The following is a 16,223-nucleotide window of genomic DNA, read 5'->3' as shown; positions in this document are numbered from 1 at the left end:
ACAAATATGTAAGGATGCACTTGTGTTTATTATGATGAAATCATAGCAACCACAGAATTCATAAAGAGAATCAGAGACAAGAAATACTAAAATAAGAAGGCAAAGAGTGACTATGAAAACATTTTAAGTAAAAATGTATTATTGAGGAAGCTGAGGAAAATGGTGCCACCATTGAAAGACCAGCAGTCTCAACAAACCTGGACCCCATAGATTTTTTAGACACTAATCCACCAAACAAGCAGTATGTACCTGACAATATGAGGCCCCTAGCACATATAGAACAGAGGACTGCCTGGTCTGGATTCAGTGAGGGAAGATGCATCTAACTCTTGAGAGACTTGAGGCTGCAGGGAGTGGGGAGGTCTGGTGGGGTTGGGTGTGGGTGGGGATATTCTCTTGAATACAGTTGGAGGAAGACATATGAGATAGGGAGTGGTTGGGGAACAAACTAGGAAGGGAATGAAGCCTGGACTGTAAAAAATGATTAAATAATAATACTCAAAAAGAATTCTCAAATGAAAAACAATTGAAACCAAAATTAACCACATTTAAGTCTGTACCTCTCAATGAACTTCTATACAATTAGAATAGCCATTCTGTGTCACATTAAGAAAATCAAATATCATACATTTTTCTTACTGTTTATCTAGAATATATATCAGGAAGACCAAAGATTGGATCCTGTAGAACTTAATGGAAAGAAGCCATTGCTGAGGACCCTACATATTTGAACCAGAAAAGATGGAGAAATCATGCAGTTAATCACTTACTTTATTTCTCCTGGCTAGATTTCATAGTTCTGCAAGATGCTATGCATGCTACCAAGGAAAATAAAATAATCATCATTCTCACTCAGCTTTAAATTATGAGGGATACAGTAATGACTGGGTTTATCTGATATGCCAACTGGTACTAAAATGGGCACACATGTTACATATGGATCCAACCTTTGTCTGATTTAATATAAGGCACATTTTATAGTACAGAAAACATTTCCAGCATTACACTATGAAGATGGCAAGACTCTGTGATAAGGTAATTCATAGACCCACAGGAATAGCTTAATAGTCTTATTATGCTAAAGTACAAAATCAAACACAAATGATTTATTGATGTATCCTTGGATTAGTGCATCCATCAGTCTTCCACATAGATTCTTTTTACAGTAAATGGCAAATAATACATAAACCAATGACTGATCATGGTATAGATAATAATAGACTATATGGTGCTAGTTCATAAATTTGGGTTAGATATCATATCCCTACCAACAATGATGAGTGGTCATGGCAGAAAAGTTATGGGAAGATTGTAAAGACCAGAGGCTGTGGATAATCTCAAGGAAACAATATTTTTAGTCCACAAGAGTTGTACATTTAGACCCAGCATGATTATGAAAGCATGTACAAGACCATGTATGCTCAAACAAGACAAAATACCAACATGGAGGATATAGGCATGAAATGTCATCCTGAGCCAAGATACTATAGAGATTTGATAGTTACTTGGTTTGATAGTGTATTCCTTTACTGCTGTGACATACTCAAAACAAGGTTCCAGTGACAATGGTACTTATAGAACACAAAGTATATTTGACTGGAAAGTGAAAGAAACAAGTTTCTTTGGTAAAAGGATAAGGATCAAAAGAGAGGATATAAGAAGATGGAGTGGTGTGGGTGAATATGGTCAAAATATTTTCTGTGAAACTAGTAAAGAATTAAATGCTTTTCAAGGCAAAAGTAAAATAGAAAAATTATGTCTAATGGATGAGCATTTTGTCAGAATTGTAAGAAACAAGAAACATCAATATAGTTTTTAGTCTGTAGACAGTATAGATTTAAATGCAAACATATATAAATATGATATGTATCATTTTAATAATTTTATACATGTAAGCAAAGTCTTACAAGCACATTATTCAGTGCAATCACCACTATGTATTTTATGATGAAGCAGCATAGAGGCTCCAAGCTACCCAACATAAAGCAGTGAGAGGGAAATAGAGTCTTTCTTTCCAAGAATTAGAGCATCAGAGACTTATCAATTTACTCTTCCCCCCACTCCTCTTCTAATATCTCAATGCCCATAATCAGCTTGAAGAAGTTAATGAAGAGTCAGAGCCCCTATTCCCTGGGCTTGGGGACTAAGGTGGTAAACGTTGGGCTGTCTTTCTAGGGAAAAGTAGTGGTTTTGTGGGAATAGAGAGGATTAGCTAGGATTTATTGGATAGCCATAACCTATTGGTAGAAATCTGTACAATTATTATCAAGATGAAGATATAATTTCTTAAATGGCACCAATTTACTTTGATTACAAAGTTTAAGGTTTTCATTGGTACGGGCTTCTTATTGATATAAAAGTGAGATGAATATTGTTACTCTCGTGGGCATTGTACCAGTATAACACATTTAGGAATACAAGGCTTAGACCCAGTCCTTCTTTAACTTTTTTTAACAGATTTGAGATGGTTAGCCTGTGAGGTAAGGGACTATAGCAAATTCATGGCTTGGAGTTTATTGTTAAGGTGTTTTCTATGTTTTATTTAGAAATAGCTGAGTGGAGTTAACAGACAACAGTCCAGGTTACCTTACATGGATAGTTAGTTTTCAAAATGTCAGAAGTCCACAGAATTGACATTACAAACACTTCTGTATTAATGTTCATTTTTATTAGAGACCTGTCTGTTCCTGACAGCTTCCTGTCTTGGGTTCTAAAAAGAAATTAAGCATCTTTGGAGTTACTCCAGTTGTGGTGAGACAGACATTAGACAAGAATTGTCTCTTTCCATCTACAGACAAATTACTGTCCAGAAAAGGACACACTTGCAGAATAGTCGAATGATTATATCTGCTTAGACAGAGTAATCAGCCCTTAATAATTCTGCAGCACTAAGGTCTGGGCCAGAAGGTAGAAGAACAGATGCTCCAACGTTTTGTAGTAGAGGGAGTATCCAGGTGTTCAGAGGTCTCTATAAATTGGCTAAGGTTTAGAAGCTATGCTTTGTGCTTCCCACAATTTTAGTTAACTCAGTCATTCTGGATTTCTGATGGGGTTGAAAAATTATAGTCTCATAGCCAATCCTGGCTATTTACCTTGAAAGAACAGATTTGAGTGGATGGTTTTCAGCTGACTTTCATTCTAAAGCCAAGGGAAAAGCTAGGTTCAGAACTAAGTGTTTTATTTAGGATAGATGACAGAGGTTCTGGTTAGTCAACAAAATGATGGACTGGGTATTAGGACTATCTCGTACCTCACTGGTACAAATTGGCATAATTATGCTTTAATTGTATTTTGAGAGAAAAGTTTTATTTTAAAACTTTAAAAATAAATGATGGGTGATATGTAGGAGGAGATAAGGTGGGAGGAGTACTGAGAGGAAGAGAAGGAGTAAGGAGAGGAGGAGAAAGTGATGAAGGAGAGAAAGAGAGAGAAAGAGGGGGGAGACAGGAAGGCAGATGTTCATGTGTCTCCACCAGTCAAAGATAGTTGATATATCTAGGTGGGGTAGTGGGTTACAACTCTGATTGAGCATTACCAAACTTATAAACCCTTTGAATAACATTTTTTTAAAAAAGTATATAAATGCAAAAAGGAAAGGGGGCATGGGATAGGGGTTTTCTAAGGGGGGAAGGGGGAAAGAGGATGGCATCTGAAGTGTAAATATAATATCCAATACAAAAAGATTCTAGCTAAACAAACAAACAAACAAACAAACAAACAAACATTTTTTTTAAAATGTATAAAAGCAAAAAGGAAAGTGGGGGCATGGGATAAGGGTTTTCTAAGGAGGGGAAATGGGGAAAGGGTATGGCATCTGAAATGTAAATAAAATATCCAGTAAAAAATTAAAGTTCAAAAAAAAGAATTATTTTAGATTCATATTTTGAGGAAATGTGGTATTTCATAAGTATTTACAATTCATATATGATAATTAAAACTTTAAATTCAACACATTTTAGTTGATATTTATCACTTTATTAATTCAGTGAGTTATGTATTACATAGATTTTTTAAACATTCATTTTATGTATTTTAATTTTCTTATAATGACCAGATTAATTTTTTTTCGCATTTTTCTTTTTTCACCCATATTACTAACCTTGAAGATGCATGTTCTTTGTCTCTCTGTCTCTGTCTTTCTCTTTTTCTTGTGTGTGTGTGTTTGCACATTTAGAAAATGAATCGAAAAATTGATAAAGGAAACAAACTGTTATTTCAAAAGAGGGAACCTGGGTTTGATGGTACACACCAATAATACTACTGCCCAAGAAGCAAACAGATGTAGATTTCTGATTTCAAGGTTATCCTGTTGTACATAGAGAGTTTTAGGACAGCCAGGGCTACACAATCCATATGTCAAGGAAAAAAAGAAAAAAGAAACAAGCAAAGAAATAAAGAAAGAGAGAATTAAAATTATTTTATTGGGAAGAGAAGCACGTGCTTTCAGTCCCAGCTCTCAGTTGGCAGAGGCACACAGGTAACTGCAAGTCTGATCTATATACTAAGTTTTAGGACTGCCAGTACTATACAAGTTATAGAAACTCTAATTCAAAATAAAAATTAACAGAAGCAAAAAAAAAAAAAAGCACTGAAATAACATATGAAGCATCCCCTGACCTCACACAACCCCACACACACTAATTTTTTTTAAAGATTAAACAAAGTGTTTTAGTTAGAATTATTATTTATTGGATGAAAAGCCACGACCAAAAGAGAAATAAGGAGGAAAAGATTATTTGGTTTCTTATTATGATTACAGTTGGTGTGATGAAACACCATGACCAAAAGCAAGATGGGGAGGAAAGTTTTTATTAGGTGGTTACCTCCACATCATTGTCCATCATTGAAAGACATCAGGACAGAATATCAAACAGGGCTAAAATGTGGAGGCAGGAGATGATCCAGAGGCCACAGAGGGGTTGTACTTACTGGCTTTCTCATAATGTAATTCTCTGTCTGCTTCCTTATGGACCTCATGATTACCAGCCCCAAAATGGCTTCACCCACAAAGGGCTAAGCAATACCATTACAGGTTTTCCTACAACCTACTCTTATGGGGACATATTGACTGATGTTCCCCCTTTCAGATGATTTTTTATGTCACAATTTGATACAAAACTTGGAAGCATATTTAGTTTACGCTTCATTGCTGTTCTTTATTGGTGGAAGTCAAGAAAGGTTGTAAAGTAGGGTGGGACTGCACACAGGAAATGATACACTGGCCATGGAGCAAATGCCATTTATTGGCTTACTCATCATGCCTTTCTCAGTTTTCTTTCTCATGGAACCCAGGGCCACATTTGCAGAGATAGCACACCACCCACAATGGACTAGTCCTTTCAACATGAAGGAATGATTAAGAAAATGCCCTGTAGGCCTGTCTAGGCCTCATCTTATTTGAGACAATTACTAAATTGATTCTTCCTCTTCTCTAGTGATTATAGTTTGTGTCAAATTGACATAAAACTAACCAGTACACCAAGAAATATGAAATTTAAAAAACCTACAAATGTTTTAGACAAAATGACAAACTGGTAAGAAATTTGTAATTATACTTTAATAAAAGTATAAGCTAATGAAAACTCAAAAATAATCATACTAAGAGGTCATTTACAAGATTATTATGAGAATAATAATAGTAACAGAACATGCAGGAAAAACCTGCAGAAAAGGGTAGAATTCTGAGTAATTTCTCATATTATTTTTAAATGTTTACATCAAATAACTTACATTGAAAGTTAGAGAATACTTTATGAATTATTTACTAATTCAATTAGAGCAAATAAAGTTGAAACATCATACAATTAAATGATTTTTAATAAGTTATTTTAAAAGAAAATTAACCTATAATGGTCTAGATATTTTCAACATCTATTTCTATATTCTAAATTTATTTCTGCAAGTGATAGTTTGAGGTAAATGGTAGAAAACTCTCCACAGTGCTGATAATGACTGCTATCAGCACTCACCTATGCAAACCATGGCAAAATCTCTTACATCAGAGAGGGTGGTACACACATGAAGGGCTGCTTGTGTTTGTGTTTCCAGCTGTGCTGTAAATTATCTTTGTATAACACACCTTCTTTATAAATCAGCCACAGGAAAAGGGAGATAGCAAAAAAATCCCCAAGTGCCAGTTAAAGAATAAAGTGTAGATAAGAAAATATCTGTGAATACAATAAAGCAGACACCACAGTTGTACTTCTCAAATATATAAAAAGAGCCCCAATACATGATAGACCTTCATGGAAGGATTTAAAGAATAGTCAACGGTGATTCTGACTGTGTATGAAGAAAAGATTACAGGAATGCAATGCATGGAAATAGAAACCCCAATCATACAGCCACAGACAAGAGTGGAGAAATATGCTCAGGATCAAGGTATATTTAGGGATAGACCTCTTTTCACTGCTAAAATGCAGAAAAATAAAATGGACAAATCAATCTAAGATCACTAATAGACACCAGAGCAATGTCCTAGTAAACTTGCAGGAGCTCCATTTTTCTAGTGTATTACTTGGGAAAATATAATACAAATATAAGTCTATACAGAAAAAATATGTCTGTTAAGTGTATAAGAAAAGATTGTTAATATTTTATAGTGAAAATACTCTTTTCCAATAATGAACTACTTTTATTTTATTTCCAACTATGTAAAATTTTACTATAAAAATGAATAATTTTAATAGGATACCATCATTTCATTCATTATGAAAAAGGCAACTCCTTATGGCTCATAGACCTGAAAGTACACAGTTTGCACATGTGGGACTGTGGCTGCATTATGTACAAAGCACCACATGCACATGTACATTGGTGCCTGGGCTGCTGAAGGTAGAGAAAAAAGGAGAGGAATAAGGAACCTTAATATAATGAAATAGAAGGAGCTTCACCCAGCATCCAATGTCCCTAGGCTGCTAGGCATATAACACATATTTGTGATGTTATTTAGGATGTGATCCTTAAGCAATTGAGTCTATCATGAGTTACCTCATTGAGATACGAATTGTGGCATATAGACATAAAATTTTGTATCTGTGGCCATCTTAGCTGTGTTAGTCTCAAACGAAATACATCAAGAACCCAAATATCTTATGATTTTTTTTTTACTTCTGCACATATTTCTTCTACTACTTTCTTTTTTTTTTTTTACTTAATGCCCCACCAAGGATTTAACAGTTACAGAACAATGTCACACGGACCACAATTCACATTCCTAATTATGTTTTCTTTCTTTCTTTTTATTTGTTTTCTTCCTACTGATTTTCTCATATCTTCACAGACATTTACAAGCTCTATTTTTCTGCTTCCTGGTCTTTCCCACTGATTCATAGAGATTCTGGATATATTCTTTAGATAAGCACACTTTATCTCCTCTATAAAGAGAAAAACTTAATTGTTATTGCTTTCCTAAAAATTCAGACTTTTCTGAGGTTATTTCTAAATATTTCAAATTTCAGAAAAGCTTGAAATGCCCTTAAGTGGCCATCTTCCCAGATAGAGTATTTTGGGGGCGCACAAACATAAAGGAGAAAACGCAATAGAAACATATATAGCAAGCAGATAAGCATTTAAAATCTGCCTAAGAATTTAAAAGTTTAAGACAAAATAACAAAACAAAAAACCAATTGGTATGAAAAAAAGAAAAAATAGACAAAGGCATATCTAGAGCAAAAAAATGCTTGCGAATTTTAGTGGTGACCGTCTTCTTCCTAAATCAGCTGTTTGTAACATAGTCAGTACTTGTCACTCTAGCAACATTCTACACACTCAGGACTCTCTTCACTCAGTTACATTATCTCTTCCTGAGGAAAGTATAGAGTATATCTGGACTTCAAGAAAACCCAGAAGATCAAAGTCAAACTTAGAATAATGTATCCAGGTTCTGAAATGATAACTCTGATGATATTCAAATTATCTGGTGTTACATGAATGACAAACCAAAGATCATGGATATTAAATAACAACGGGGAAAGCAAAATGAATAACATCAAATTTATCACTTTTCCACATGAAGAAGAAAAGAAGTACACAAAAAAATATAATTGAATACATTTGAGAATGGGAAAAAAAGAATTGTGAAAAACTAAAGGAAATTTAATCCCTACGTCCAACAAATCATAGGAATACTGAAATATTTGATTAAATAATTATACTTACTGTACATCAGAATCTTGATAACTGTATGGCAAATATTTACCAGGAAGTTTGTTGCCTATGTAAAAATTATGAAGAGGGAAAAATGCACCAATTGTCACATCTCCTTGGTGGTAAAAATATTCCTTGCTTGTTACATAGCATTCATTGTCAGTAAAGGCACAAACAAACTTGGAAATGCACAGGAGTCTAAAGGTAAAAATCCAGAACATCTTATTAACATGTATATCTGCCCAGCCATAAGACTGATTAATACATATCCAATGATGTCCAGTAGATATATATTTAGTTCATGAGTTTGTGAACATTTTGCACTTTACTGTTAATGAGTACTTCTGTGATGTTAATCACCCACAAGTTCTTCAGGACACTTCCACTACCAATGAGAGTTGTGGAATTCTTTCTTCCCTTAGGCTCTACATCTGAGGCCCTGTGTTCTGCATAAAAAAACAAGTCAGATAATATGCTTTGGATCTTCTACTCTAGCCAGGGGCACCATTATTTTAGCCTAGAAGACAACAGGAGCTAAAGGATCAACTTCCTACTGGGCTGTTTTGGCCAAGTTCAAAACTTTTAATACAACACTTTTGGCTGAGGAAATCATGCTGCATCAGAGGTTGCAATGTTGGATGGATTGAAAAAACATCTGAACATGTCGACTAGTCATGCACAGGACAAATCACTGGCCCATGCTATCACAAACAAAAGACAACTTTTGGATTTTACTTTTCCTACTTATGAACTCCTGTCTCAGAATTTTTTCTATGATATATTTTTATCTGCAGAAAAATATGATGTCTGCATCCAACACAACCAATTTATTTCTCACTTTGCAAAAGTTAATAGTCCTGCTGCATTTCTCACTTCCAAATTATATACCTAATATCAATGTGAAAAATCAAGTCTCCTGTTTATATTCTCAGAGTTAAACTTCTCTACTCCTACCCTTTTCTTCAATCCAAGGTTAATCTTGAGTAGTGGTGTCATGGTGATCCATTCCTGCATCTAGAGCAGTATGTTCACACACTGCTTCCATGCTCTGAAAACAGCAGGTTGTTTCTCATTTATGTAAAATATATGATAATTTAAAGGCTCCACATTGTGTCCTTTCACCTAAGGTACTGAGGGAAGCAGTTTCAGTGGGGCTCTATTTCTAGCCACCAGCAGTTTTGGACAGTGAATGGACTATGTATTGTGATATTGTAATGAGAGCATGCCCCCCAAAATGTTGACTTTCCTATATAAGATGGGAGAATAGGGTGAACAAAATTGCAAATGAAACAAAAATAAAAGTGCTATCATGAATAATGTTAACTCATCACACTGTAGCTTGTTGGGACTTCTTTTTGTTTTAGATTAACAATATGCAATGAATACATAGAAGACATAAACTGTCTATTATTTTTTCTTTTTTATTGTATATCTTATTTATTTACAACACAGATGTCATCCCCTTTCCCCATCCCTCCCTAGAACCCACTATCCTATACACACTTTTCCTTTATGCTTTTATGCCATTTTGATTACATGCATATAAAAAGGTAATTTCTAGGTTTATGGTCTAGCAATACAATAGATGCAAATAGTCGAGGAACAAGCAATAAAATAAACACAAATAGTCAAAGAAAAAGGAAAGCATTAAACCCAGTTACATGAACACTCCTGTGATCACTGTTTCTAAAGGCATATTAGGATGACCAAAGTATCTGAGCCTACTTCCCTATCCTAGCCCAAAGTCATTTTCATACTCTGTCTATTATAAGACTAGAGGCAATGAACAGGAACAGGGAAACTTGCTGCTCAGCAAGTCAGAGTTCAGGGCAATCACGGGTGATAGTGCAAGCTTATGTGTGACTCAATGCAAACATGCTCCTCCTTTTGTAACTGAGTACTAAATCTGTAGAACAGGAAGTACATTGACAAATTCATCAACAAGATTTTTGGATGAGGGATAACCATAAGACTTAATCACATGGGATTGGAGAATTTTCCTGGAAACTGGACTGGGTATCAATAAAATCTTTTTTTCTTGGCATTAGCGATTATGAAAATGTAGTCTCTTCAATACTGACATTGACATCATAATCTAAGAAGAATAAAAAACTAGCTTGTTTTAGGTATTTAAGAATAAACATTAAAAGAAAGTGAATTAGTTAGTAAATTGATGAGATTGCCTGTGAAGGATGGGTTCATGTCCTGACTTTTAAGGTGCAACTGTGCAGCCCTGATCCTCATGTGCTTATTTATAGCAAGAACAGTGTATGTTAACACTATGCTTATCCATATCTATATCTATATATTATATATATAGATATAATCTATATATATATATCTACATATATAAATATGTATATATTATATATATTACATAATATATATAAATATATGTATTTCTGAGTTATGAGAGTAAAATAATTTATACTTCCTCTAAGCCTGTATTTTTCTTGGTTTATTATAATCTTTTATAAAGATACACCATGTAGATATTCCAACTGGCAAATGTAGAAAATCTGTAGTCACCATATATGACACAGAGTTAAAGATAAATACACAATGCCTTACTAGCATTCTTTAGTTGCTCTATCCACATTTGAGACACAGAACCACTTCCCACTGTCAGAGAAAACCTTATGAAGATTCTTATTTATCTAACTCTTATAAGACAGAGGCAGAAGCCATGAAAACGAAGACCTGAATTCAGTCTGTATCCTAAAATACTAGTAGACACAGTAAATCAAGGCCCCAACCTTATAGATGAAGATGTGGCTCAGCATATAAAGCTACTCGCTGCTCTTTCAGAACACTTGGGTTCTATTTCCAGCACTAAAATTGTAACTCAGAATCATTGGTATCTCCAGGTTTAGGAAATACAATGCCTATATCTGGTCTTAGCAAGCAACAAGCATGCATCATTTGCACAAGCTTACATGTGGGAATACTGCCAACATACAAAAGGTAAAAATACTAAATTGTTTTAATCTTCATAAGACTTCTTTGAGTTTCCCAATTTTGAACAAGGTAAACACTTCTAAAGAAAGAACAAAGGTGATTTGTGAAAGAATCACCACCTACCCCAATAAAACTACTAATTCAACATATGTGAATTCCAATGTAGAAATGATATCATTGTTTTTACTAAACATAACAAATTTTGAATACATGAAAAAACAAAGTAACATTTCACCTCCAAAAATTAAAAATCCCATTGAAATGACCCCCCTAAAGTGAATACTTGTAGAAATTACAAAGAATTCAAAAGAGTAACAGTAAATACAGTCAAAGTACATGAAGAACACAGAGCCAAGGACAATTAAATAGGGAAGTCAAACTCTGATGAGAAAAGAGAGTGTCGATTTTTTTCAAGAAAACCCAAACTGACAGGATTAAGGAAGGGAAAGCCCAATAAAGGAGATACAAACCTCAGTATAATAAAACTCTAACAACATTGATTTTGCAAACAGAAAGTTGAGAATAGAAGACCAAGTAAGGGTGAGCTGGATCACTCAATAACAGGTAAACCACTAGATCTGTCCCTCACCTTGTACAAAACTCTTTTCCAGAAGTATCAATGAGAACTGCAACATAATTGTGATATCCTAAAACTAGCAGAAGAGAATTTTGGGGAAATCATTGAATTGGTAGGAAAGTCATTTCTGAACAGGACCAAAAGAGCACAAGCACAAACATAAATACCATCGACAAATGGGACCTCATAAAACTAAAGTGCTATTTGCACCCATCCTTTAGGTGGTGAAGTAGCATTAAAAAAGTGAAAAATCATTACCAGCTATACATTAGACAGGAGGGTTATATATAGAACATAGAAGGGGCTGGGAAATATAAATATGAGGTAAACAAAATTCTAGTTTAAAAGTGGGACATAAAACTAAACAGAGTTTTTTATTGGATATTATATTTACATTTCAGATTTTAATCCCCTAACCCCCCTTTCCCCCACCACCCAGGAACCTCCTAACCCATCCCCCTTCCTCATGCTTCTATGAGGATGTGCCCCCATGTATCCACCCACTCCCATGTCCCCACCATCAAACAGTTTTTAAAGTTGAAACACAAAAGGCTAAGAAAATTTCTTCTGGTTTCATACACTACATCCCAACCACAATTTTCAATCCCTCCTACTGCCTCCACTCTCTTCTAGATTCATGCTTCCTCCAATTACCTTCAGAGAAAAAAATCAAGGTTTTTAGGGCTATCCCCTGAACGTGGCATAGCAACATATAATAAGACCAGGCTCAAATGCTCATATCAAAGCTAGATGAAGTAATACAGTGGCAGAAAATGGGTCTAAAAATAAAGGCAAAAGAGTTAAAGACACCACATATTCCCATATGTTAGGAATCCTATAAGAATGCCAACAACTACAAGGTATATTTAGAGGACATAACTCAAAACACCTGTACAGGATTTGTATTTTTCACTTCAGACTCTGTGTACCCCTATGATTCCTGGTTAGTTGATTCTGTGGGACATGTTCTTGTTTAGAACATAATACCTCTTGCTCCTATAATCCTTCTTCCTCTTCTTCTGTAGAGCCACCCTAGTGTTTGGCAGTGAGTCTCTGAGTCTGCTTCCATTGCTAGATGGTGACTCTGATGACAAATTCATGAGTATACCTGATTATTTGTCATTGACATGTTTGCCAGTCATGTTTAGTTCAATCTGGTGTCTCTCGGATGTTTTGCCTCTGGTTCATAGTTATCAGGCAGTGTGAGACATGGGCTCCCTCTCATGATGTAGGTCTCAGATTGGAGTAGTCACTGGTTAGACATTCCCACAAGTTCTACAACTCCATTACCACAACACATTTTGTATGCATAACAGATCATAAGTTAAAAGTTTTGTGTCTGGCTTGATATCCAAGGATATCCAAGTCCCACTGCTAGGAGCCTGGGTATAAAATATGGCCAATTAAGACTTCATATCGCACAGTCCTAGGAAACATTGCTAGGGTGAACCTTTCAAATTGTAGAAAGTATACACTGAACTATGTTTTTACATTGCATCCCTAAAAGGTTTGACAGCTCTATCTGCTAAAAAAAAAAAAAAAAATGCATGAGAATGTTCTTCTTTGAAAGAAAATGACCCCATAGGATAATAGAAAGCAGATATATTAGGAATTGTGGCCTTCATGGAGAAGTATGACACTGTTTATGGGCTTTGGGATCTTACCTATTCAAGCCAGGCTCAGTAGGGCATTACTTTCCTGCTGCCTGCTGTAGAACCCTTGGCTCCTCAAGCACCATGTCTGCCTGCATGCCACCACGATTCCTGCTGTAATTACACTAGATTAAATCTGAGGTGTAAGTCAACTTCAATTAGAGACTTTTATAATACAAGATTTTGTGAGCCTGGTGTGTTATCACAGCAATAAAACACTACATACTTTAACATTTTTACCTTATACCAACTAAAATAGGTGTGATTTAAAAAAAAAAAGATGATATGGAAAGTTTCTGCCAATTCTCCTGCTGTGAGGAGCCAGGCCAGGCAGTGCTTTCTTGGATCACACTTGAAGTAAGCCCAGGGAGGTCATCATTGGGGACAAGACTTGGTCTTGTGAGATACCATTGACTTTTCTATAATAAGATATTTACCTGTATTAAGGCTAAGTTACTTTGCAGTGGTAGCTGAAAGGATTGAGTTCAGAAGACCAAAAACTGCAGTCTCTGTCATTTAGCACATCAAAGTAAGACAGCTAGGGATTAAGTAGAAGGATTTATTGCTAGTGCAGGTCAAGTATAGTATCAAGTCAGCTAGCATCAAGTCAGTAAGCCTCTGACTATGCTGGTTAACTCTTTGTGAATCAGAGAGAAATGAAAGAAAAAGAATTAAGATGATATGCACAGACATTGATGCCAAAAACACTTGATGAAATACTCACAAACCAAGTCTGGAAACACATCAAAGACATTGCCCATCAAGATTTATTAGTATTCATCCCAGTGATGCAGGGATGGTTCAATATATGAAAATTTCTCACAAAATTCATTGTGTAAAAGAAAAAAAAATCACATGACTTTTTTATAAAACGCTGAATAAAACCTTTGATAAAATTCAACACCCCTTCATGTTAAAGGTATGAGAGAAATTAGGCATACAGGGACATACTTAAGCATATTCAAAGCAATGTACAGGAAACCAATAGCCAACAACAAACTGAATGAACAGAAATTTAAAGCTTTTCTACTAAAATCAGGAAAAAGACAAGGCTTCCCACTCTCTCCCTATCTATTCAATGAGGACTTGAAGTTCTAACCAGAAAGATAACACAACTAAAGGAGATCAGCAAAGAGAAATTAGAAAAGAAGAAGTCAATGTGTCACAATTCATGGATGATATGATAATATACATTAGTGACCCCAAATATTCTACAAGAGAGTTTCTACAGCTGATAACCACCTTTGACAAAGTGGCTGTATATAAATTAACTCTAAGAAATTAGTAGCCCTTTTTATACAAATATTAGATGGGCCAAGAATGAAACTAGGCAAACAACACCCTTTACAATAGCTACAAGTAATACAAAGTATCTTGGTGTAACTCTTAGCAACTGAAAGATCTGTATGAGAATAATTTTGAATACCTGAAGAAAAAAATAGAAGAAGATTTTCAGAAGATGGGAAGGTCTCTGATGCTCAGGGATAGGTAAGATTAACATAGTGAGCATGGCCACCTTAACAAAAGCAACCTACAGATTCTGAGCATATGCATCAGTATTGCAGCAGAACTCTTTATAGACCTAAAAAACACATTATCAAATTCATATGGGAAAAAAGGATAGCCCAAACAATACTGAACAATTAAAGAAAATTGGGAGGAACTGCTGTCGTTGACCTCAAGCTGTACTACGGGACAATAGTGTTAAAAAACTGCATGGTTTTGGTACACAAGCAGACATGCTGATCAATGGAATCAAATCAAAGACCCAGAAATAAGTGCACACAACTATAGACACTTGACTTTTTTTTATAAAGAAGCCAAAACCATGCAATGGAAAAAAAGAAAGCATCTTCAACAAAATGTGCTGGATTAACTGTATATCTACATGTATAAGAATAAAAATTGATCGATATTTATCACCCTTGCACAAAACAAAGTCCAAATGGATCAAGGACCTCAACATAAAACCAGATACACTAAATCTCATTGAAGAGAACCTGAGAAATACCCTTGAATACATTGGTAAAGAAGACAGTTATATTAACAGAATGTCAGTGGCTCTTGATCTAAGATCAAGAATTGATAAATGGGACTTCATGAAACTTCAAAGCTTCTTTAAGCAAAGGACACTCTCAATAGACAGAAAGACAGCCTCTGGATTGGGAAAAGATTTTCCACCATTCTACATATGACAGAGGGGTAATATGGATTAAGGCCACTATGAACATAGTGGAGCATGGACCCCTGTGGACTGGTGGGGCATCTTTTGTGTATATGCCCAAGAGTGGTATAGCTGGGTCTTCTGGTAGATCTATTTCCAATTTTCTGAGGAACCTCCAGATTGATTTCCAGAATGTTTTTACCAGTTTGCAATATCATCAGCAATGAAGGAAAATTCTCTTTCTCCACATCCTTGCCAACACGTACTTTTTTGATCTTAGCCATACTGATTGGTATATGGTAGAATCTCAGGGTTGTTTTGATTTTCATTTGGCTGATCATTAAGGACTTTGAACATTTCTTTAAGTGCTTCTTGTCCATTCAAGATTCCTCTGTTGTAGATTCTGTGTTTAACTTTATACCTCATTTTTTGATTGAATTGTTTGTGGTTTTTTTCTGGATGTTAGCTTCTTGAGTTCTTGATGTATTTTGGATAGTAGCCCTTTATTAAATATTGATTTAATCAAGATTTTCCCTATCCTGTAGGTGGCCAATTTGTCCTATAGATTATGTGTTTTGCCTTACAGAAGCTCTTCAGTTTTATGAGTTTCCATTTATCAATTTTTGATGTTAGAGCCTGAACAACTGAAGTTTTATTTAGGAAATCAACCCCTCACCATCCCCTTTGCCAATGAAACTCTTTCCGTCTTTCACTTCTATTAGAT

At 35.1% G+C, this 16,223-nt stretch overlaps 1 protein-coding gene across 1 annotated transcript in view; it reads right to left on the bottom strand.

The window, feature by feature from the left end:
* LOC117716494 (vomeronasal type-2 receptor 116-like) overlaps window positions 1-8,369 on the bottom strand; it is a 51,808-nt gene extending 43,439 nt beyond the window's left edge. The window contains exon 1 of the mRNA XM_034513540.1: window positions 8,161-8,369. Within this exon, the coding sequence (XP_034369431.1) occupies window positions 8,161-8,369 (209 nt within the window). The remainder of the gene's footprint in view (window positions 1-8,160) is intronic.
* Between the last annotated feature and the right edge of the window lie 7,854 nt (window positions 8,370-16,223).

This window comes from Arvicanthis niloticus, chromosome 1 (genome assembly GCF_011762505.2).
Source record: "Arvicanthis niloticus isolate mArvNil1 chromosome 1, mArvNil1.pat.X, whole genome shotgun sequence".
NCBI lineage: Eukaryota > Metazoa > Chordata > Mammalia > Rodentia > Muridae > Arvicanthis > Arvicanthis niloticus.
This window is presented reverse-complemented; position numbering and strand designations above follow the sequence as displayed.